Source organism: Esox lucius, chromosome 18, assembly GCF_011004845.1.
Source record: "Esox lucius isolate fEsoLuc1 chromosome 18, fEsoLuc1.pri, whole genome shotgun sequence".
NCBI classification, from domain to species: Eukaryota; Metazoa; Chordata; class Actinopteri; order Esociformes; family Esocidae; genus Esox; species Esox lucius.
In genome coordinates, this window is record NC_047586.1 from 5,012,491 (window position 1) to 5,037,748 (window position 25,258).

Below are 25,258 nucleotides of genomic sequence, written 5' to 3' on the forward strand. Positions count from 1 at the left end.
ACAAACTCTTGCTAATTACCGATTACCTCAGAGACACAGGCTTTCCTGGCCCCTGACACGATCCTTAAAACACACAAGCAACACACAAACATGCAGTCACACAAGGGCGTGCACGTGAGCACACAACAAATATACGCACTAAGGAAGACAAAAACACACAGACACACACACACACACAAAGTAAAAAAAAATGTCCCTTCCAACTACTGACCTCTGTGATAATAAATATATTTGTGAGTGGAGGGATCATATTTATTTCCTATCTTTCGTTATCTCTCCCTCTTTTTCTCTCTCTCTCCCATTCACGCTCTCTCTCCCTCTCTATCTGACCACTCAGACACTGTCTGGTTTTGGACATCAACTTGCCCAGTTGAACGGCATGGTCCGTGTTTTTCTTTAGTTGTTAACGGTGCACGTGGAGCACAAATTAAAGGGCAGCCCAGGTCTTGCATCGATGTGTACTGTTGTAAGTCGGCTCTGAACTGCAGCCCGGCAGCAATCAGACCCCATAACGGCTCAGGAAGAAGACAGTTTCCTGACAGTCACGCCTTTCCCTTTTGTTTTAATGATCCTAGCCCAACTGCTACCTAATTCTCACTGGTCTGTGGCCGCAGATCCAACTGTTTCGTACGAAACATCCATGCAACATCACTCTGCATCTTGCAGCATTTGGTCTAATTCAGTTTCATATTCAACAAAACATTTTCTGCACAGTTACAGTGTACAGTGTTGTTAAGAGCTGATGGTGTTCACAAACAGAAGCAAGGCCTACCTTTGTATTTTGCTTAAAGCAACAAAATGTGATTACAGTTCTGTTGTACAGTAACATGTTATGTAATACTGTGCAAAGACCTTTTTTCAAACCATTTATTTTTTTAAATAGACAGTATTTTGTGTGGCCTCCTTGAGAGTGCAAAACTAAAGTAATTTTTAGTTTAATATATTCCTTTGGGATTATTCTAAGCTTTGTGCAGGGTTTGCTCTTTGTTTGACTTTATAGTATATAGTGTTTTAATGAGCAAATAAACATAGACAAGATTTGGTCTAAAACTTTTGCACAGCAGTGGGTGTTTCTATGCTACTCAGTTCTGTTCTCAGATCTAAGATACTATGATCATTGTGTGCTCTTGTTTTTAGGCTGATCGGCTGAATTGGATTCAGCTTTGATCAAACTTTATTAAAACAGTAACACTGAGAAAGGACACTACTTGGTGTTAGCAAGACACTAAAATATTGCAAAAGCATTTGTGAACTTTTCATGATATAATAAATAACTTATTCTCTGCTCACATTGATAAATCTAAATGCAATCAGAATGGCACCTGTCGGTGAATTAGTCTTCCATTGTCCTTTATCTCTGGGCTTATTGTTTTACAAATATAAAACATTCCTGATTGTGCCTTTGAGAACATTCTGGACACTTCCCCCTCTACCTTCTTACAAAAAACAGGACGACCTGAGACCATGAACTCACTAAAGAATCTCACTGGTGTCCCAAAAGTAATATTTTCTTTGTCTTCTTAAAGCCTACTGGAGAAGAATGTTAAGGGGAGGTACACTGGATCTTTTTCGCCAGTGGGCTCGAAGATGAGGGGGAGGAGAGCAGAGGCAGAGAATTGAGATAAGACGAATTGAAAAAGAGCCAGGACCTGCTTAGCTCCGCCCCCAGGTCCTCCTGGTCTTTCCTGAGGTCAATGCATAAGAGGTGTTCTACCTCTCAATCTACACGTACACTCAGGAAAACACCTGCTGCCTAACAATTAGAGGACAGAGGGCAGTGAAACATGATATGTCCAGTCAGATTGACCATTCAACGGTTCATCTGAGGGAACCGCAATGCTTTGCATAACCAGCAAATCAGTGCTTCCCAGTCAGAGGTCGTGACCCTTTGTGGGACAACTCGATTTAAAAAAACTGAGCTACGTCATGAACTGAAACCACAGAATATATTATAATACTTAAAAATACAATTAAGATCCTGTCTTCAAATGGAATTGACCCCAACCTTGGTGAGCAGATCCTAAGATTGCAAGTCCTAAATGAGCCCAGGACGGGAATGCGTGTGGGAAGGAGATGTCTACAGAGACCCATGTGGACACTGCTCTTCCTCTCTGGCTTGACTTGAGAAGAGCCATTCTCACTGCAGACAACGCCTCTGAACTGACCTGCTGTGTTGAAATCCATCATTAGAAAATAAGCCTGCAGAGTTGGGAGTGGAATTTCAGCTAAAGAGACAGGAACCCAGACTAAGGAAAAACACTTCTGATCAACGGAAAGGTGGAACCAGCAACCCTCCATCTAGTTAATCCAGAGCAACTGATCAACATCGTTATCCGGTCTGGTCCAAAACAAACGGTCTGCGGGGCGGAGTGACGGTGGTGTCTCACCTCTCCTGAAGGCCAGCGGCGGGCTTCATCCTGAAAGGAGACGGGCTGGCGGGCAGGCAGGGTTTGAGCTCGTGGGCCGGATGAAGTTGCGGAGGGCTGCAGCTGGAGCTGGTGCTGTTGGTTTTGGGGACGACAGGGATAGGGACGGGGGCGGCGGGCGGTGGGCGACAGGCTCTGGGTGTAGGTATGGGTGTGGAGGTGGGTGTGTTGACTTTGGGGGCGACAGGGACGTGGAGAGAGGCCGCGGGCGGTGGGCGACAGGCTCTGGGTGTAGGTATGGATGTGGAGGTGGGCTTGGCCTCTGCCTTCACCATGCTGCTGGAGGGGACCTGGGAGTGATGAGGAGATGGTGAACCAAAACCATTAGGTTAGATTCTTGGGTAGACTGACTGTTTTTAGGCTGATCAGCTGACTGTATTTGATTGATCGACTGACTGTTTTTGGATAATTATAAAAGCATAAAAGGTTGCTCTTCCCAGAAACAACAGTACAAACCATGATTTAAAATAAAAAAAACAATTTCAAGTGTGGTCCCCTCCTTGACACTACATTGTGTTGCTTTATGGGTATTGTCTCTAACCTGGGGCTGGGTCTGGGCTCCAACAACATGCACTGGGACCGGGGCAGGAACAGGGCTCCGGTGAAGGTCCCGGTGAAGGTCCCGGTGAAGGTCCCGGCAAGGAACGATGGAGTGCTCCTTGATCTGCCTGTCAGAATACTCAACCTTCTCCTTCAGACGATAGAGGACCTGAAGAGAAGAACAAATAGGGGATTGGATGAGGGATGGTAGCTACAGGACTTCAGACAATAGGGGACCCACTCCTGGTTTGCCTAGGAAGCTAAGCAGGGTTGGTTCTGGTCTGTCCCTGGGTGAGTGAGCAGATGCTGCTGGGAGTTGTGTTTCCCCTAGTGTAAATATAAAATACATTTACAAATACATTTACCCCAAAGCAGTGGAGACACTGTCTTTCAGACCTAATCATCCACATGGTCCAAATGTCTCTCATTCCTCCCCTGTGTAAATATTTGCCTCAGGTCATTGCTGCAAATGAGAATGTGCCTTCAGTCAATTTACCTAGAAAATGAGGGTCAATAACTGCAGTCGGTCAAAAGTGGGTAATAGCCGCGGTTACTTGAGGTGACCTCTAACCTAATGGACATCAGAACAACAATTCCTCAATCTCTCAGTCAGTCGCCTCAGGTGTCCTGTTCCGCCCAACAACAAGTTAACACTAATGCCCTAACAACTATTGTCCAATCTCCAACCTCACATTCCTCAGTAAAATCCTGGAAAGAGCAGTGTCTGCCCAGCTTCACCATCATATGTCCCACCATGAGCTTTTTGAACCCTTCCAATGCGGTTTCAGAATCCACCACAGCACTGAAACCGCCCTTATCAAAATGACTAATGACCTCCTGCTTGCTGCTGACAATGGCCTCATCAGCATCCTCATCCTCCTTGACCTATCTGCAGCTTTTGATACAGTTTCCCATACCATCCTTCTCCACCGCCTCTCTGAGCTCATTGGCCTCAGCGGCACAGCACTGTCCTGGTTCCGGTCCTATCTCACTGACTCTGATTCAACACCCGCCAACCATGGCGTGCCCCAGGGCTCTGTGCCTGGTCCCCTGCTCTTCAACATTTACATGTTGCCCCTTGGTCATATTATCCGTAAACATGGACTTAGTTTCCACTGCTACGCTGATGACACCCAGCTTTATATCAGCACAAACCCCTCCACCCAGCTTCCACCCACACAACTTGTCAACTGCCTGCAGGAACTAAATCATGGATGACCACAAACCTACTCAAACTCAACAGTAACAAGACAGAACTCATGGTGTTGGCTCCTGCACCACTGCTCAGAGAAGTTGGAGACCTGGCCCTGGTTGTGGATGGTTGCTCCATTTCTCCGTCACCGGAGGTGTGCAACTTGGGTGTCATCCTGGACTCCACTCTCTCCTTCCGGTCCCACATCAACAAAATCACCAAGTCTGCCTTCTACCACCTCAGAAATATTTCACGACTCCGGCCTTCACTCACACATTCAGTAACCAAGACACTCATCCATGCATTTATCACCTCCCGTCTGGATTACTGCAATGGTGTCCTGTCCGGACTGCCCACCAAGACCCTCAGCAGGCTCCAGTATGTCCAGAACTCTGCTGCCAGGGTTCTAACCCACACAAAGCCCTGGCAGCATATTACTCCCATTTTCAAACAGCTCCACTGGCTGCCAGTCATGTCTCGCATCACCTATAAGATCCTCCTACTCACCTACAAATCTCTCCATGGACTCTCACCAAAATACCTCACAGAACTACTCCACCCCTACACACAGTCACGTTCCTTGCGATCCTCTGACAAAGACCTACTAGACACCCCCCGTACCAGAATGTGGACTTTTGGAGACAGGGCTTTCTCTGCCAATGCTCCAAAACTGTGGAACAGTCTACCACTTCACATTCGCTCTGCCCCATCCTTGCCCATATTCAAAAAACACCTTAAAACCTTTCTTTTCAATAAGTCCTTTGATCCCTAACCCCCAAGTCCCCCCTCCCCCCTCATTTGTTAAGTGACCGTGGGTATTATGAAAGGGGCTATATAAGTATAAGTTATTATTAATTATTATTATTATTAATCACATCAACAAGTGTAAAGTGTTACAGCTTTCAGTAAGCTTGTTATGTAACTCCGTTCCCAAACAATGCCCTCGTGGAGCTTGAACAATACTTGCCGGCGAACCCTGCATGCTGTGACGCCGCTGTCAGCGACGGAAGAAGCCAGGCGGTACGTTTATCTAACCTCTGGGAAAACGTTTCAAAAGCTACCTGTCTGGTGTATCCCACTGGGTTGGATTTAATGTAGGGGAATAGAATGCAGCAATGTGAATGGGGGACTCCGGTTCTCTACAATCTATTTTCACGTATTTAATCCTATCCGGTAGGATAGAGCCAAGCTCAAACAGATCTGGGATCAGGCCATAAGCCACAGAGGGAGCGCGGCGTCTGATACTGCGATGCGCGGGCCCTTCGGGTGACAGCCCTATTTCTGTCCGAGAGGACCGAAGGTGGCACCGCGACAACATGGGAGAGGGGCGCCCCCCTGAGGGATCAAATGACATTGCACATCACACTTCAGCTCCTAACAGAATGAACACAATTCGAATCGTTCATTTAAACTGTTCAGGAGACATGCCCGTGGGTCACGAAGGAGTTGTCACTGGGGAACACACAAACTCACCCCTCCAGTGGATTCCTTTCCATTAGTTGTCACGAAAACCTGATCCAGTGACCTAGAGATCTATTCTGGTTGAATCCCACTCCCATTCACTGTATAGGGGACTCATTCCGACCGGAGGAGCTATGCCATACGTAAAGCAATATCGAGGCAAAAGTGTTCTGAATGGGCATGTTTACTGTGACATCTGAACTCTGACCTCACTACGGCTTTAGGGTTTTAACTGGCTAATCATGCCCTGGCCTCGTGGGCAAAGCCATCCGCTTTCCCAGGGGCCAGCTGAAGTCGGATGATGTCATGAGCTTATTAGCCATGGACCTCGCCCCCTCTGCCGACTGTGACCTGCAGAACTTTACAGGGCTTAGGGATCACGTGTCACCTGTTCGGAGCACTTGGGGATTGTGTGTCGGAGGAGAAAGCCTCAATATCCTTGACCGCCGCTGACCTGAGCTGAGCAAAACCGCGCCGTGCCCACTGAACGTTGAGTTGAAGACGGCAGGTGTTGGTCTGTGAGTTGTGAAAAGCACAGCTTGCAGTGGTTTAACCATGTACGCATATTGCACTGAACCACACTTTGCCCCAAAAAACTTTAGCAAGAGTTACTCAAGAACGTTTAGTGAAAACTTGTTGTTCGGTGCAAATTGGCTACAAACCTAATGAACGTTGAGGAAAGCTGAACGCAATCTGATCTCTTCAAATCACATAGGTAGAAAGAGAACGTATTCCTGTATCACTTTATGGAGTCTATGAGTAGAAAGTGCTATTTAGGGATTTGATCATTTGGACATAGTCAACCGGGTTGGACTTCGAACTTAATCGGAGCAGCTAATGGAAGTCCCAGCCAGTTGACTACATTCAAGTGGTGAAAGCCCACAATATGATACGACAAAATGGCCTTTTGGCCACTAGAGGTCCCTATTCTTCTCTAAGAAGATGGTGAGGTTTCAATTTGACAACACACATCCATTCACAAAGACAACAACATATTTCTCGTTTCCTTCTCTCTCTCTCTCCTATCTTTTCAGAGGATGTTAACTTACCTGCTTCTTGACAGGAAGTTAGCTCTGTGCTAACACTAGTCGAGAGATTATTGATATGGCAGGATGTTAGGACTGTGTTGACGTTAACTTCAATGATTTTGCTGTAGTCACATGACCAGATGTTAGCTCTGTGTCAATACTAGCTTAAAGGTTAACGACATGGGGGTCATGTGGAGTCAACCGCCATGGCTTACACTATCCTAGAGGAAACCCTGATGGTCTGGCTCTATGGCAGTGCAAAAACAAATCATTAATATGAGATAACACACATGCAACCGCATGTGTTTCAGGTAGCAACAGAGGTGCTAACGAGGGGGACTGTGCTCCCTGTCACACTCTGCCACATCACTTCCTGTGAGAAGTGTCCTGGAAGCAAAGTAAACAGGCTTTCTAGTGACATAACCACTACGAGCATAGCTCAGCCCATCGGCTTAAATAACTGTGACTCAGTGGTGTGTGTGTGTGTGTGTCAGTGGGCGCACTGGATGGCATAACTCACCATCAAACAGGTTATGATGATGATGAAGATGGTGAGGAAGATGACCACGGCGTAGAATCCTTCTTTGGTCCAAACATTGTCTCTCTCGTGTTGACTCTGAAGTACATTCTTCTGGAAGGAAGACGAGAAACAGGTGGAGTTTCAAGAATTTAAATCCATGAGCAAAATAATCACTGAATACACACAACTGCACAAAACAAATACACACACACACACACACGCACGCACGCACGCGAGTGTGCCCAGCACCCCTGCAACACAGCTGTCCGATCAGACTGACAGACCAGACCACTGGTCCAGTCATAGGTGGCCTTTTAGATCCACGTCTCTCATTCACCCACTAGCCCACTACAAAACACACACACACACCTCTGACTACACACCACGAGAAGCACACAGTCCTGAGGCAGATGCTTTGTGTGTGTGTTTGTGTGTGTGTGTGAAACTGCTCTCGCAGTGTCCTTCTTGCTCTGTCTTTCCTTCCCTCTCTTTTTTGTTTTCTCTGTTGTCTTCTTTTTACTTTTTTGCTCTCTTCTTTCTCTCTCCTCTCACTACATCCCCCTCTCTCTTTCCTTCACCGTCCTTTCCTCTATTTGCTTCTCTCACCTTCTTGTTTCCTCCTCTCCCTCTCTCTTTCCTTCCTTCTCCCTCACCTTCTCTCTCTCAGGGACAGGTGGGTAGACCCGAGAGCCTCCTCTGCTCCTCTCTTGGAAGGTAAATCCAATATGACACACACCCTCTGGTCCCAGTGTCCGGCTCCTCCCCTTTTCCCTGCCCACACACACACACTCCATGCCCCTCCCTCAGCTCAGCTCCAGCCAAAACAGGTGATCAGAGGAGGGAGGGAGGTGAGGGGACGGCAGCAGCGGGGTCGGAGATTCTGAGGCTGGATGATTGGTTTACAGGAGATTAACAGGGTCGGGGAAGGAGTGGAGAATGGGGATGAATGGAAGAGCTCCATTAGAAAGAAAGAAGCAGGGAGCACGGAGGCTGGACAGCCACAGATACAAGCTGAGGTTGGGGGAGACTGGGGGAGGTTGAGAGAAAAACTGCAGAGATTTGGGGAGACTGGGGAAGCAAGAAAGACAGACTGGGGGAGGTTATGTGAGACTGGGTGAAGTAGTGATACAGACTGGGGGAGGTAGTGAGACAGACTGGAGGAGGTTATGGGAGACTGGGGGAGGTAGTGAGACAGACTGGAGGAGGTTATGGGAGACTGGGGGAGGTAGTGAGAGAGACTGGAGGAGATTATGGGAGACTGGGGGAGGTAGTGAGACAGACTGGAGGAGGTTATGGGAGACAGACTGGAGGAGGTTATGGGAGACTGGGGGAGGTAGTGAGACAGACTGGAGGAGGTTATGGGAGACCGGGGGAGGTAGTGAGACAGACTTGAGGATGTTATGGGAAACTGGAGGAGGTTATGGGAGACTGGGGGAGGTTATGGGAGAATGGGGGGGGGGGAGTAGGAAAAGTCTGTGCGATAAGTAACAGGTGTATGGAGGTGAGCTGGGGTGAAGGTGGACAGGAGAAATTAGAAACTTGTTCTGCAGGTTTTGAGTGAAGAACAGAAGCGTTCAATTTGCAGTGATCTCTTAATTTTAACCCTTCTTTTCCTCACTCAAAACCTTCCTTTTTGACTTTTTTGGAAAGTAAAGTAAAAGGTGAAGTGGGTAAATTTTTTCCTGAGATGTATATTATAAACCCAGATACATGACATATATATCCCTTAGAAGTGACCCAAAGGTGATTTATTAACTGACTGGTGTTGACTGGTTAATTTCCCCCCAGTTCCAAAATCTTTCCATGTTCTTAAAAAAGTAAACTTAAGTTAGCCAGTATGCACCTGTCAACACTCTTGGAAGAATGTTTTATGGACAGGTGAGTCAGAAGTCGACATTTTGGTACAACGTGGGTCCAGTTTAGTAGGACACCAAACACACATTCTACCAATGACATCACAATTGGAGGCATCCACCATTTTAACAGAGTCAACATGGATGCCAACGTCATTGGCTGATCACTGCTGCCCATCAGGAGGGATCAGCCAATGAATTATACAGAAAATGACTTGTGTGTAATGTTACATGGAGATGAAACAGAAGCTGTAATGTAAAGCTATAATCTCCATGCTCTTCCTCTCTTTCTCTCTGTGTCTCTCTTACAATCTCTTAATCTCTTTCTCTCCCCACCCCATCTCTCTCTCTCTCTCTCTCTCTCATTGGGCTCAACTAACTGAATGAGCAAACTGATCTCTTAATGGTTCAAGTAAGGTTATATCTGGGTCTTTATGGCCCTGCTTTGCCACCCAGCTGAACACTAACATTGATGTGGATCTCAAAGCGCTGCCCCAGGCCAATTACACCAATTAAGCAATTAGAGGCTGTCAATCAATACCAGGGCTGGGATGTGCATTTATCTTTCTATCATACCCTCGGTCTGCCTCTGTCTATTTTTCTCTATCTGTCTCTCTTTGTATGTGTGTGTGTGTGTGTGTGTGTGTGTGTGTGTGTGTGTGCGCATACACATCGATCCGTGACCTGAGTCAGACCAGCCGTAGGGACAAAATGATTAAACGATCTCCCAATATCAACTCTTTATCTCTTCAACCAGGAGAACCATTCACTCCTTGAATCACTGTGATTTATTGAACAGGCTAAATGGATCATTCCTATTCTACAAGCTCCCACTTAAGCAGTTCCCCCTCCATGTCCACAATGACAGAGTGTTTCACCCCAGAACTGGGGTCTAGTGGTTAAATATGCACGTGTTCCTGAATGAGTAACGGGAGGCTGTCGTGTGTGTGTGTGTGCGTGCATGTGTGCGTATATGCGCTTGTGTTTGTCTAACATTATCATAATAGAGTGGAGCTGGAAAGAAAAGAAAGGGCTATTAAAAGAAATAGAAACAGAGAAGATAGAGAGAATAAACTGAGAGAAGACAGACAGAATACAGTGAGAGAAGACAGACAGAAAACAGTGAGAGAAGACAGAGAAAACAGTGAGAGAAGGTAGAGAGAATACAGTGAGAGAAGACAGACATAATACTGTGAGAGAAGACAGAGAGAAAACAGTGAGAGAAGACAGAGAATACAGTGAGAGAAGGTAGAGCGAATACAGTGAGAGAAGACAGACAGAATACTGTGAGAGAAGAGGAAGAATACAGTGAGTGAAGATAAAGAGAAAATAGTGAGAGAAGAGAGACAGAATACTGTGAGAGAAGAGGAAGAATACAGTGAGTGAAGATAAAGAGAAAATAGTGAGAGAAGAGAGACAGAATACTGTGAGAGAAGAGGGAGAATACAGTGAGTGAAGATATAGAGAAAACAGTGAGAGAAGAAAGAGAAAATAGAGTGAGAGAAGACAGAGAGAATACGGTGAGAGAAGGTAGAGAGAATACAGTGAGAGAAGACAGACAGAATACTGTGAGAGAAGAGTGAGAATACAGTGAGAGAAGATCGAGAGAACAAAGTGAGAGAAGATAGAGAGAACTGTGAGAGACAAAAGCAATAGAGAAAGAGAGAAAGAAAATGACTAAAGAAATATTAGTATACCATTCAGTGACAGAGATTCACAGCCTTCAGAGCAGAGGTCCTCTTAGAAACACATACATTCAGTAGTATTCACATAAAGGAACACTCAGTAGTATTCACATTAAGGAACACTCAGTCGTATTCACATTAAGGAACACTCAGTCGTATTCACATTAAGGAACACTCAGTCGTATTCACATTAAGGAACACTCAGTCGTATTCACATTAAGGAACACTCAGTCGTATTCACATTAAGGAACACTCAGTAGTATTCACATTAAGGAACACTCAGTAGTATTCACATTAAGGAACACTCAGTCGTATTCACATTAAGGAACACTCAGTCGTATTCACATTAAGGAACACTCAGTAGTATTCACATTAAGGAACACTCAGTAGTATTCACATTAAGGAACACTCAGTAGTATTCACATTAAGGAACACTCAGTCGTATTCACATTAAGGAACACTCAGTCGTATTCACATAAAGGATACCCTCCCACTGTCCATCCCACTCATTAGAAGATCTCACAGTTTCACTACTTGACTTTCTGTCCTCAGAAAGCTCTCTACCTTAACAGGAACATAGTGGTCTGAGGGTCTGTAAGGAACACACAGGCGCATAAACAGATCTACTGGTACACACACACACCCTAACCCCCACCCCCACACACACGTACACACACACACACACACCGAGGCAGGAAAGGAGCAGTGTGTTCCAGGGTTGTCTGGACATTATCTCCAGAACATTATCTCCAGAACATCTTGCTTGCACTAATGTTTGTGCCTTCATTCACTACACACTGCACTGATGACAGAAGACACTGACACAGATATCTGAGCCAGGAGATGCAGGGAAGGAGTATGTAAGAGAGGCTGGGTGATGGACAGGAGACAGAGACGGGAGAGACGGCAAAGGGGAGGACAGGGTAGAGAACCATAAAAAAGGGAGGTAAGTAATTAACGGGATGGGAGGAGAGATGAGAGAAAGAAAGAAAAAGAGAGACAGAGCAGTAGAGAGCACAGCTAGGTAAGTAACTAAAATGATCTGTTATGTGATGGAAGGGTGGGCATTCAGGTCTTTTGATGGAAAGACAAAAAACGCCCACATCTCGGTGAAAAACAACAACAACAACAAACGGACAGAAACAAAAGGCGGGGCCAACGCTGGCGCTCCTGTGTTTGTTGTGACCAAAGGTGCCCCTTGTTGCAAATCCGCAAGGGAACATCTTCAAAGGGCCCGTTCAAACGAGGACCCCAGTAGAATGGTATGCTTCAAAGGCTCCCCATTGTGAACGTACAGATTTACACACTCCTGGCTGTTCACACATGCATACACTGTTGTGGCATACCTCCGAGGAGACCTCTCTGATGCCCAAGTGGCCAAGGCCGCGGTGCAGGATGTCAACGTTCAGTGATTGGATGACTTCCTCTGCTGGGAGGGGCTCCATGGCCCCTGGCCTATCAGACGACACGTACAGCTCGATGCCATTCTTCCTCTCCTACAGTGATTGAGGGGAAAGAGAACGTTGATAAACTCATAGTGACACAGGCCCTTACGCTGAGTTTGTTGAAGCGTGTGTCTGTGTGTTTGTGTAAAGGGGCCTTACATTAAGTCTGTTGATGTGTACGTGTCTGGGTGAAATGTCCAGAGCAGACGCCACTCCTTCCCTGAACCGCCTCAGGAGAGACACGTTTAACCTGTTTACGTCCACCCGCAGGCTCTGTGAGAGGCAGGGAGGTGAATGAGGAGAAGGACAGAACAAAGGGACAGAGGGCAAACGGTAGAGGGGACCGGGAAAGAAATCGTGAGATATTCTGACAGTTGGAGTGCGGGATAGAGATACGTCACCATGGAAACCAGCGTTGAAGTCACAGGGGAGAGATCTGGATTGATTGGTGCCAATGAGAGAACAACTGTGTCCTCAGCAGCAGAACATTGGACAGGAACGAAAGAAACACTGTACATCCACCACTCTACACAAACACAGACACACAAAGACACACACAGACACACAACGGCGAAAAGTAACACACACACACACACACACACAACGGGGGGAAAACTAACACACACACACACATACAAGGGAAAACTATGGAGTCTGTTATATTGCCTATCAAGCAGGAAGGGATGAGAAGACAGTCTAAGACAGTATTCCTCTAAAGCTCCAAGGTGGGTGAAGAGCCGAGAACTGGAGGCTGGCAACATCTGACCTACAGCTGACCTCCTGGACCTGTCACCATGCTCAAGACTCACATGACTCAGGTGCTCCACTGGGGGTGGACGTGTCTGCGCCCCAAAATGGTGAAAGGTGCCCGGTTCAGCCAAGGAGCCCGAGCATCACTCCAAAGTGCAACACATCTGATTTCATCGTCATTACCACCTACGCTCTCAACTAGAGGCATTTAAAGCCATGACGGCATTAATGTTCACACTTTTCTCTACTGGTCCCTCGTGGTAACTCATCCCACCAACCCGGAGAGACTCTACCAGCTGAGGCACCAAGAACGTCCAGGAACCACATCTCTACCACCCGAACAACAGTAATATCCATCCTCTGATTGTCGTCCTTATACATTTACAACACACTTTCACACATCTCTCCTTTGCTCTCTGGCTCTCTCTCTCTCATTCTCTCGTTCCCACCTTCCTTCTTCCTTTCTCGCACCCCCCCCCCCCCCTCCCTCCCCACCCCCTTCCATGCCTGTATTTCTCTCTCTCAAGACAGATGAGCAATCTCAGTTCACGTCTTATTTGTTTCTGGATTGACCGCTGATTTGATCAGAGGCAAACCACGTCCGTAGCCAGCCTTAGCGCCAGTGGATTAAACACGGTGGCATCGGAGTGCCGCAAACCGCCGACGCTTTCCCACGACATTGTCACGTCGCGTGAACCGTGCGCCCATCTTCCCCGCCTTCGGACCTTCAAAGTCCCACGCCAGGAAGAACCAACGGTGGGTTTCCATGGTGTTTTGCAGGACAGCATTCTCCCTCTCGCCTGTTTTCCTCTTTTTCCGCCAGCGCAGATGTCACGTCTCCCCCACCGGTCGGTCGTCGTTCGCCGTTTGAAGAACTCCCACCAGTTCTGAATCATACCACGCATCCCAAATTACACCCCACTCCACAGGGCTCCCTGTAAAAGGGAGCAGACTAAGTAGGGGATAGGACACCCTTTAGAACGCAGACATAGATGTGCTTCCTGAAGGCACCGTCAGAGATGGCTATAATTAGACAGGACCCCTTCCCCTCCCTGAGTAGCAGACACTGCTCCAGCTATTCCCTGTCTCTGTCCATCCAGGGACTGTCTGTCTGCTCTCCAACCCTCCTTTCTCTGTCCATCCAGACTGTCTGTCTGCTCTCTAGCTTTCTCCTCTCTCTGTCCATCCAGGGACTGTCTGTCTGCTCTCCAACCCTCCTCTCTCTGTCCATCCAGACTGTCTGTCTGCTCTTTAGCTTTCTCCTCTCTCTGTCCATCCAGGGACTGTCTGTCTGCTCTCCAACCCTCCTCTCTCTGTCCATCCAGACTGTCTGTCTGCTCTCTAGCTTTCTCCTCTCTCTGTCCATCCAGGGACTGTCTGTCTGCTCTCCAACCCTCCTCTCTCTGTCCATCCAGGGACTGTCTGTCTGCTCTCCAACCATCCTCTCTCTGTTCACCCAGACTGTCTGTCTGCTCACTAGCTTTCTCCTCTGTCTGCTGGCCTCCTTCTCCTCTCTGTCCGGGCTCACAGGTTCTGCTGAATTTTTTATTCCAAATGACTTTGCGCTGAAGACCTGGACTTTAACATGCATTGAAGTGAGGTTATGTTTTTATTCCACCTGATGGCTCTCAGTCCCTGTTCTCATGTGGGGCTGATTGGGTGGAAGGGGAAGAGGGAGGCCAGCTTCTCAGTAAGAGCATTAATTACTTTTTGGTGTTCAGAAGGTACCACTGTATGTTAGCTCAGATATGGTGACGTTAACCACACTCAGGCTTATGCTATTTTGTAGTCTTAACAGTGTCTATATATGCTGAATGGACAGACACTGCTCAGGGTGAGCTACATTTCAACCAAGTCTACCATCATCACAGTTCTCAGCATGTTCTACTTTAGTTTCACAGTTGTTTCAATACCTGCGTTTTTTTTTTTGCATGTGCTGTAAATGTTTTGGTTAATTATTCAATCACACACTATGACAAACCTAATAACAGTCCAGTACATTTTTCAGGAACCTGCTGTCACTAATGATGTCTCTTTTTATATATACACTCACCTAAAGGATTATTAGGAACACCGTACTAATACTGTGTTTGACCCCCTTTCGCCTTCAGAACTGCCTTAATTCTACGTAGCATTGATTCAACAAGGTGCGGAAAGCATTCTTTAGAAATGTTGGCCCATATTGATAGGATAGCATCTTGCAGTGATGCACATCCAGGGCACGAAGTTCCCGTTCCACCACATCCCAAAGATGCTCTATTGGGTTGAGATCTGGTGACTGTGGGAGCCATTTCAGGAAAGTGAACTCATTGTCATGTTCAAGAAACCAATTTGAAATGATTCGAGCTTTGTGACATGGTGCATTTTCCTGCTGGAAGTAGCCATCAGAGGATGGGTACATGGTGGTCATAAAGGGATGGACATGGTCAGAAACAATGCTCAGGTAGGCTGTGGCATTTAAACAATGCCCAATTGGCACTAAGGGGCCTAAAGTGTGCCAAGAAAACATCCCCCACACCATTACACCACCACCATCAGCCTGCACAGTGGTAACAAGGCATGATGGATCCATGTTCTCATTCTGTTTACGCCAAATTCTGACTCTACCATCTGAATGTCTCAACAGAAATCGAGACTCATCAGACCAGGCAACATTCTTCCAGTCTTCAACTGTCCAATTTTGGTGAGCTCGTGCAAATTGTAGCCTCTTTTTCCTATTTGTAGTGGAGATGAGTGGTACCCGGTGGGGTCTTCTGCTGTTGTAGCCCATCCGCCTCAAGGTTGTGCGTGTTGTGGCTTCACAAATGCTTTGCTGCATACCTCGGTTGTAACGAGTGGTTATTTCAGTCAAAGTTGCTCTTCTATCAGCTTGAATCAGTCGGCCCATTCTCCTCTGACCTCAAGCATCAACAAGGCATTTTCGCCCACAGGACTGCCACATACTGGATGTTTTTCCCTTTTCGCACCATTCTATGTAAACCCTAGAAATGGTTGAGCGTGAAAATCCCAGTAACTGAGCAGATTGTGAAATACTCAGGCCGGCCCGTCTGGCACAAACAACCATGCCACGCTCAAAATTGCTTAAATCACCTTTCTTTCCCATTCTGACATTCAGTTTGGAGTTCAGGAGATTGTCTTGACCAGGACCACACCCCTAAATGCATTGAAGCAACTGCCTGGTGATTGGTTGATTAGATAATTGCATTCATGAGAAATTGAACAGGTGTTCCTAATAATCCTTTAGGTGAGTGTATTTGGTTGTTTTTGCTGAGTGTATATGACCTATAGTCAATATATCCTAGCATTCGTACATACTGATTGTTGGGTATCCTTTAACATGGCTGGATTCTAATGGGAATCCCATGCCACTTTGGCATCGGTGAAGTCCATTCAATATACTACGTTGTATGGTAAACAGGTATAACATGGCTGTGTGTATTATCAACAAAACAACACAGCGATTAGTTCAACGCACAATTCCTTCAATAACAGGAGGATCAAATGAACAAACGACGCCTGCAGACTGAGACAAACACTGCTCTAGACTATGGACAGAACAGTAAGAGAACTGCATTCATAGCCAGGAAATGGATTGGGTAGCCACAGGATAATGTATTCAGTCAAAAACACTCCAAGACGTTCCCAAAACCTCTCACCTGGTGACGCTGCCGGGAGACACATACACAAGCCTGGTTTTCTCATCTCCCGGGGGGTGTTTTCGGATACTGGTCCCTTTTGTGGCGCTCCCTAACAAGGCCCCAAGAGTCTTTCCCTCAGCAGGTCCTCAAGTAGTTTTTACATTTTTCAGGGTTCCCCTTACTTCCGTTCCTTAAAACTTTCCTTAGCATTTAGCTTACGGCAGAGATGCACTCAAATCTTCGGCTGCCTTGCCATCAGCGACGTGCCAATGTGACGTTCTACCAGCTTACGACAGAAACCCACCCAAATCTAAATGTTTCACTAAATCAGACATCAAGAATTTAACCTCTGCAATTTGTGAAGCTCAGGCGCTGCCACTGGAGGTGCCACAGCGTGAGTCGTACATCAGCTGTCATTCCTCAACAGGTCCTGGCTGAAAGCTCCAGTGTAGCAGTCCCCTAGTTTCCTTTCCTTCGTCCTCCCCTAGCTTCCTCTCCTTCTCTGTGAAAGGAATACTCACACACAACTCTCCTTGATGCCTCAAGACCTCCACAAGGTCATCATTTGAAGCAACATGGCCATTCATCCAAAACCAAGAAAGTTTTTTTTTTCTGAATACAAAATAAAATGATAATCATAGACAACAAGCTCCCTTTCCAAACTCCTGGTCAATAGGAACACCTTGGTCTGTGTGTATTCCCTTACAATGTCTAAGCTCCTCCCTCCACTCCCTCCGAGTCTCTCTCTCTCTCGTGTCTCTCTCTCTCTCGTGTCTCTCTCTCTCGCACACGCGCCTGTAAACTAAAATGGACGCTCCTCATCTGAGAACATTTGTATTTATTTACGCGATCGATGCTATCGTTGGGAGTAACGGTGGAACCCGATAGCACTGCATGAAGGTTGTCCATTGTTACTGCTGTTACCCAGACTACTCCGGTGGCTGTGGCAAGAGCCGCTCCACGGAGGCTAAAGGGCGCCGCTAGGTAGCGAAACACGTGAGCAGTGATGGACGTAACAGAGAGCGGAACTAGCACGAGTCACCTGATGCTGATGGTGGTGGGAGGCTGACACACACCCACACACATATACACACATGCGGTACCAGTCAAAGGTTTGGTCACACTCACCCCTTTCACTTGAATAGGTAAGTGTGTCCAAACTATTGACTGGTACTGTACATATATACACGGAAATGTATATGTATGTATACACACACACACGCACACAAATAGCCCTCTGAACCCCTTAGCTCTGAATAGCACTTGTGACTCATCAGAGGCGAGAGTGAGGCATGGATGGACGAATGTGGGGAAGAACACAGGGGAGAGAGGGAGGGGGGTGAGGGATATAGATAGATGAATGGAGGTGGGAGAGCGAGGGAAGAATAGAGGAGGGATAATGATGGAGGGATGGTTGAGGGATGGAGAGGAGCTTGAACGAATGAAATGTTTCGGTTTTTGAACTAAATAATCAACAATTGTAACTAGTGTTGATTATTCAGTATAACATGTCTGGTGTTATATTAACACTCCGGCAATAAAAAAAAAAAGTAAGGTCTGAGATTGACATTCCTCTGTGATTTCACACTGCAATTTCTGGAAAGACTTCTCACGATGAAAGAGTTTACTTTGGTGCCAGATGACTCTGCCAGATGCCTTTCAAGCACTTGCCTGGATTTCTTTCTGTCTCTCAGGGAAGTGACCTTTAAGTACTGTTCATCAGATGCAGACAGCTTTTGTGCTATTCAAGCAAATAAACACTTGCTGCTCAAATAAATAGCTTCAAACAATGTTCCCAGGCAGCCTGAGGCTTTGCACAGTATTGACATGTCAAGTATATTGGGTAATTTGATAATGTGTATGCAGGGCTCATCTACAAAAGACCTACAGGCAAAGATAAAGGTTAAATAAACAAGTGAATGAACAATGTCACTGTCATGCAGCTGTGTTATTGCAGAAGCAGATTTTGAACCCTGCTTGCAGATTAGCACAGGGCCCGGAAGAGGCCACAGCAATGGGCCAGAGGTACCGGGGTTGGTGGGGTTGGTAATTTAACTTCTTGTTCTCAATCGAGGTAGACGGCCTCATCCTTGAAGGATTTAAGCTTAACACCGTCCAGTATGAATTCGCACTGGAGGATTTTAACCTAACACTGTCCAGGATGAATCACCACTCAAAGATTTGAACTTAACACCGTCCAGGATGACTCACCACTCAAGGATTTGAACTTAACACCGTCCAGGACGAATCACCACTGGAGGATTTGAACTTAACACCGTTGGTGATGATTCACTACTGGAGGATTTGAACTTAACACTGCTGATGAACTTAACACTACTGGAGAATTTGAACTTAACACTGCTGATGAACTTAACACTACTGGAGAATTTGAACTTAACACCGTTGGTGATGATTCACCACTGGAGGATTTGAACTGAACACCGCTGATGATGATTCACTTGTGGAGGATTTGCTGTGTAGCAAAAGGAAGGAGTGAACCATGGGAGTTAACCACAAAACGGCAAGGCACTTCCGGTGTCAACGGCTCCTTAAACCCCTGGAGAACTCTGGGTAAATACTCCATTAGGACGGGCGGGTGGCGTAATAAGTTGGGGAAAAAAGAAGGAAAATAATCTAGCCTGTTACCTGGCAACTGTAGCTGACTGCTGCATTGGGAGTGCTCACAGAGGTGCCGTTTGGTGTGTGTGTGTGTGTGTGGGTGTTATTCAGTTTGGGCTAATAACTAAATAGCATTAGGGCTGCTATTCAGAAGTGGATTCTCAAAACAACAACAAGGTAATGTGTTTTGTTTTACATCCACTTCTAACAGATTAATATTCAGGATAGAAACATCCACAGGCAAATCCCCACCCACCACTCCTCCCTACCCATAACAGGTACAGTTCACAGCTGTGTGGTTTTAGGGGACTGGATATGCTGCGTTTTGCTGCCCTTCCCCTCCCTTCCTCTCTACTCCTCTCCCTCTCCACTCCTCTTCCTCGCCACTCCCTTTTCCCTTGGTCTTCACTACCTCCTCTTACTTCCTCTCCTCCTCCCTCTGTCTATGATTCCGTCTGACACAACATTACCTTGTGCTTCTGTTACCTTCAGAGAAAAGGAGACGGGGGGAGAGAGAGTGACAGTGAGGGAGGTAGAGAAGGGGGGGAGTGACAGTCAGGTAGGGAGAGAAGAGGAGACAGAGGGAGCAAGAGTACATGAGGGAGAGAGAGTGAGAGAAGGAGCGGAGTAATACACCAGTAGTGTCTCAAAATAATCACAATTCCTGACAATTCAATTTTAATTTTCAAAACACTGCATAAGTATTGCCAAGGCATCAATGTAAACAATGTACATTGCTCTAAAATAAACCAATGCATTTTTGTGAGATAATAACAAATGCTAACGAAAATATGTCATAGTAGAAATACATTTAATAGAATGATAGCTGTTAATACCAACACAAATAAATACATTTGACTGAATAATCAGGAAAGATAACAATAAATAATAACTATAATACCATCATCATTTCAGCAATCTACAACAACTATCACTTCCAACTCCAATCTATCCACTAAATATATTATAATCAGAGGTTATTGCTGATGGATGCAGGTGTAGTGATGGTCCCTCAGGCCATGGCAGGAAAACACATTATTGGCTGCAAGAGGAGCCGTTGGTCCTTCGCCCATTAGTATTTTGTTTCCTCTTCCCCTGTCATCCTTTTCTTGCTTTTCTCACCTGCTTTTACTTCCTACGCTTTTCTCGCCTGCTCTCGTGTCCTTCCCTTTTTCCTCATGCTCTCCTTCCCCCTTCGCTCAGAATCAGAAACCGGTGAGAGTCAAGCTCCATTAACCCTCAATCAGCCTCCTGCTCTGTTTTGTAGAGGACGGAGGGCCACTTCCCCTATCTGCCACATAGCCCATCCATGCTGAGGATGAGCTCTTGGTTGTGTCGGTTAATCTGCTGTTCCTCCTCATGCAGTGACATTAACCAGGGACATCTGCCTCCATTAACCCTGTTAGCTCGCTTCCCCCAGGACGTGATTTCATTACGGAGGCCAGTTTTTGTGCGACAACATCGGCCCTCATCGGGACCATCTGTGTTACCCCAACCGTGTGGCTCGGCTCGCCTCAGAAAGACTACGAACGACATAGGCATTAATGGAAAGACGTGCACGTCGCCAGGATGTAAACCACACACTTCGGCGGCCGGACACTTCGGCGGTCACCGCGAGGAGATCAGCCTGTCAGGCATCGAGTGTGGGGATAACGGTCGCATCAAGCCAATCAGATTCCAGATACAATGCCCCTGAACCAGTTTCATAATCAAGATTAACAAGAGAAACGCATACACGCAAATACACACACACACACCCACACACACCCACACATTAATAAACATAAGTAAATTATGGCATTTTAAACAGACACACCCCCCCCCCCCATGTTAACAATGTTGCTTGTACATCATTGGTTGGTCCCTTTCTCATGGCAACGGGTCATTAATCTGGCTGCTGTGGTGGTTACGTCTATCAGATTTTATTTCTCCTTTTTTGCTCTGCCTCCCTCCCTCCCTCCCTCTCTCCCTCTCTCCCTCCCTCCCTCCCTCCCTCCCTCTCTCTCCATCAGACAGAAACACTGCGATTGATGTCAGTGGTTTTAAAGTAGGGCTGCCTGCTGCATGTCAGAGGGTTATTGGGCTCGTATTAAGGGAAAACCAGAGCTCTCATCCATTCATCTGTCTTTCTCAATCTCTCTCATTATCCACATCTCTGTATCTCTCCATCTCTCTCACTCTTCGTGTCTCTCCATCTCTCTCAATATCTCTCTCTCTCTTCATCTCCCTCCAAATCTCTTTTTCTTCCACTCTTCATTTCTCTCCATCTTCCTATATCTCCCTCATCTCTCTCAAATGTCTACATCTTTCTCTCTCTGTACGCACACCCCCTCTCTCCTTTTTTCACCCTATATCTCTTTTTACTCCGGACCGCCGTTCACCCTCCGTCTGTCTGTCTCCCTGTCTGTCTCACTCTCTAATTTACAGACAGGTAGTAAAACAGACAGCTTTGCTTACAGTGCCGGGGGCCTCAATTCTCTCGCAAGAGCCTTTTAGAACAGTGGAAATCAGCTGTAATTGGATCACAAAGTATACGGCATGTGTCTGTGTGTGTGTCTGTGTGTGTGTAATTGTGTGACTTGCATGCATGTGTATTTGTGTGTGTGTGTGTGTGTGCATGTGAAAAAAGGTAGAATAAACATACATAAATTTCAAATTTATAAATGAAATTACTAACAGCCAGGACCTGGGAATAAATAGTAACTGAAATTGGATTTCCTTATTCCTGAAATGTTGTACCCATAACCACACCCAAGTCAAAACCTCACATATGGTCTGGATCTTCTTTCTTTTTTTCAGTGCCAATGGAGGAGGCAATGTGATGAGGACCTCCCAACCGCTCGGCCTCAGAGAGTCAAGTTAACCAAGGGACCCGTCTCTCTCCACGCAGCTACCCAAGTAAGAGTGGAAAAGTTTTCCCAGCTTGTGAGTGTGTTTTTCGTGATTGCATGTGTGTGTGGTTCCGTGAGTGCATGTGTGTGCGTGTGTGTGTATGGTTCCGTGAGTGCTTGTGTATGTGCGTGTGTGTGTATGGTTCTGTGAGTGCATGTGTGTGTGTGTGGTTCCGTGAGTGCACATGTGTGTGTGTGCGTGTATGGTTCCGTGAGTGATTGTGTGTGTGTGGTTCCGTGAGTGCATATGTGTGCGTGTGTGTATGTATGTGTGTGTGTGTGTGTGTGTGTGTGTGTGTATGGTTCTGTGAGTGCATATGTGTGCGTGTGTGTATGTATGTGTGTGTGTGTGCGTGTGTGTGTGTGTATGGTTCCGTGAGTGATTGTGTGTGTGTGTGGTTCCGTGAGTGCATATGTGTGCGTGTGTGTATGTATGTGTGTGTGTATGGTTCTGTGAGTGCATGTGTGCACATTTTCCGGCTGAACTGCCCTGGCAGCAGACGAATCCCCCCTGACGTGTTTGGCTCAGAACAGTCGGTTCACCAGGGGCTGTTTTTCTGGTCCTCTGAACCGACGTGCCTGATGTTCACGGACGTTGTGTGTGTGTGTGTGTCTGTGACCCACAATTATTACTTTTGGGGACAAGATTTCTCCCTGAAAAAATATATATAAGAAGGGCAAACTGTGATGTCAATGACTCAGAGGTTAGGGTTAGGGAAAACAACTGGGAATAGTGTTAGAACTGAGGTAATTTTTCAGGTCCAGGCATTTCCAGTTAGGGTTAGGGTTAAGCATTACGGCTAGGATTTGTTTAGGTATTGACGTTAAGGTTAGGATTAGGGTAAGGGTTACATTTATGGTCGGGAATAGAGACCATGGATTTCTGGTTCAGGTCCTCGCATAGAACGAAAATAAACATCTGTGTCTCTCTGTTCGTGTGAATGTGTGTGCGCATGTTTGCACTTGAGTGCTACACTCAACGAACTCAGGACGGGAAAATCAGAAAGAAACAGAAAACAGTCATGCAGAAGAAACACACCACAGAACGCATTTTCTGAATAGGAAACATTATGTACTTTTTTTATTTCACTTTTTACTACTCAGCCGAATTATTTACCGTACAGACTTACTGTACAGACTGTATACATATATCTCTAAATGCAGATGTAACTTCAATCACTGTTCCTACTGAAACAGTAGACGGTGGAGCAGTCTTTGTACCTGAAGCTCCTGCCATCCGCGCCCCAATAAGGAACCCTCTTTAAAAGTCACTTAGATCCATTCTTCTTTCCATCTTGTTTAAAAATCAAGGTGGGTCTGCTCAGCATTTGTATACATACGATGGGAGGTTAATTACTTAATTGTATCCTGCAGTGCACCTGTATGGAAGCCTCCACATTATGTTCCTCCACTCATTTAGGGGTTTCCTTTCATTTGTCACCTATCTGTATGTGTGTACCCTTTATTGTTTGGTTTTAGTGATTAGCGTAAAAAAAAAAACTACATGAAATGAAAACACATATCGTTTCTTATTCATGAAATCGTGGGTTCTGTAATTGATTTGTATTTGTAAGTATTCTCAGTGTTCATCATCACATCCTGGTTTATGTTTGGAAGAATAAAGCTCAGCTATGGGAGAGGATTACACGTCCAAAAATAGAATACAACATAACAAATGGCTGACATGAAAACGGTTCATTCATATTTTTTCAGTTCATTTACTTCCTATCCTCTACCCAAAAATACAGATTCAAATTACAGTTCCAAGTCCCTTCTTACAGGATGCTGTATGAATGAAATAAAGATGTGTTACGTAAAATAATATTTGTTGTGAGGTGTTGTGATGCTGCCTTCAGCATATTATCAATTACAGATGGGATACAGTAACACAATTAGACTGGTCATGTTTGTACAGTCTAAGCGGAGTTCAGAGGCTACATGCACAAAAAACCCACACAAATAATTTAGCAAAACAGTTATACCCAGCGACCACTCTAACAATTGTTGAAATGTCTGTGAAATCTAAAGCATCCCAGTCGGAGGGCAAGGAACGCTCAGTTTGAGCACAGCTGGTTTTCTTTCGGGTCACATTCACAAGACATCACATTCACTGCCGATCACATTCACATTCAAGTAGCATTCACAAGACATCGCATTCTCCACGCATTCTTAACAGATCATGTTTACTACAGATTCACAACAGGTTCACGTCGCATTCACAATACATTGCATTCACCACCCATTCACAACAGATGACATTCATGTCACATTCACAACACATCACATTCACCACACATTCACAACAGATGACATTTTCCACACATTCACAACACATCACATTTACTACACATTCACAACACATCACATTCACCACCCATTCACAACAGATGACATTCATGTCACATTCACAACACATCACATTCACCACACATTCACAACAGATGACATTCACCACACATTCACAACACATCACATTTACAACACATTCACAACAGATGACATTCATGTCACATTCACAACACATCACATTCACCACACATTCACAACACATCACATTCACCACACATTCACAACACATCACATTCACATCACATTCACAACACATCACATTTACCACACATTCACAACACATCACATTTACCACACATTCACAACAGTTGACATTCAAGTCACATTCATAACACATCACATTCAGCGAGAGGTGTGTGCACGGAAGAGCAGAAAGAGAAAGACAGAGAGCAGAGAGACAGAGAGCATGATGAATAGAAAAGAAGAAAAGTGAATGGCGCATCCCACACAACGTTTCAGGCTAACAACAGTCCAGAAGACGAGCTTCGATGCTCCGTGTGACTCATCTACATCCTTCAGCAAAGAAGTGGTATCAGATCGCGCCATAGCAACCCCTGTGTGTGTTCAACACTTTGCCAGTAAATCAACGAGGATCAGTGAGCGTGTGTCTGTGTGCTCTGTTCGTCAATAAAGCCATGTGACTTGGCAAAGACATTCTGGTGAGGACATCTGGATCTCTTTGCCAATAAGTCAATGTGTGGCTGTGTGTTCCACTACAAAGTGAGTGAGAATCATTGAGCCAACCTCTCCACAGTATTAGGAGACTGTATCTCCGCTTTCCGCCTGTGTGGGCATATCTATGTCATTATTCCCTACAGTAAGTGAACTGAACGTAAATCTAAAAACATTGAGCAGCGACCT

General features: G+C 45.8%; 1 protein-coding gene across 7 annotated transcripts in view; it reads right to left on the reverse strand.

Annotated features, from left to right (window-relative positions):
• Window positions 1-25,258, reverse strand: part of ptprr (protein tyrosine phosphatase receptor type R) — a 52,740-nt gene that overhangs the window by 14,492 nt on the left and 12,990 nt on the right. For 2 of the 7 annotated variants that reach the window (XM_010892042.5, XM_010892043.4), the window contains exons 4-8: window positions 12,310-12,423; window positions 12,052-12,201; window positions 7,168-7,278; window positions 2,968-3,135; window positions 2,388-2,716 (exon numbers count right to left, since the gene is read on the reverse strand). In XM_010892042.5, the coding sequence (XP_010890344.2) occupies window positions 2,388-2,716; window positions 2,968-3,135; window positions 7,168-7,278; window positions 12,052-12,201; window positions 12,310-12,423 (872 nt within the window). Of the gene's footprint in view, window positions 1-2,387; window positions 2,717-2,967; window positions 3,136-7,167; window positions 7,279-7,536; window positions 7,668-7,773; window positions 7,887-12,051; window positions 12,202-12,309; window positions 12,424-16,556; window positions 17,687-25,258 lie in introns of those variants that run through there. The other 5 variants (XM_020056292.3, XM_020056291.3, XM_034287737.1 and 2 more) reach the window with 5 other exon arrangements.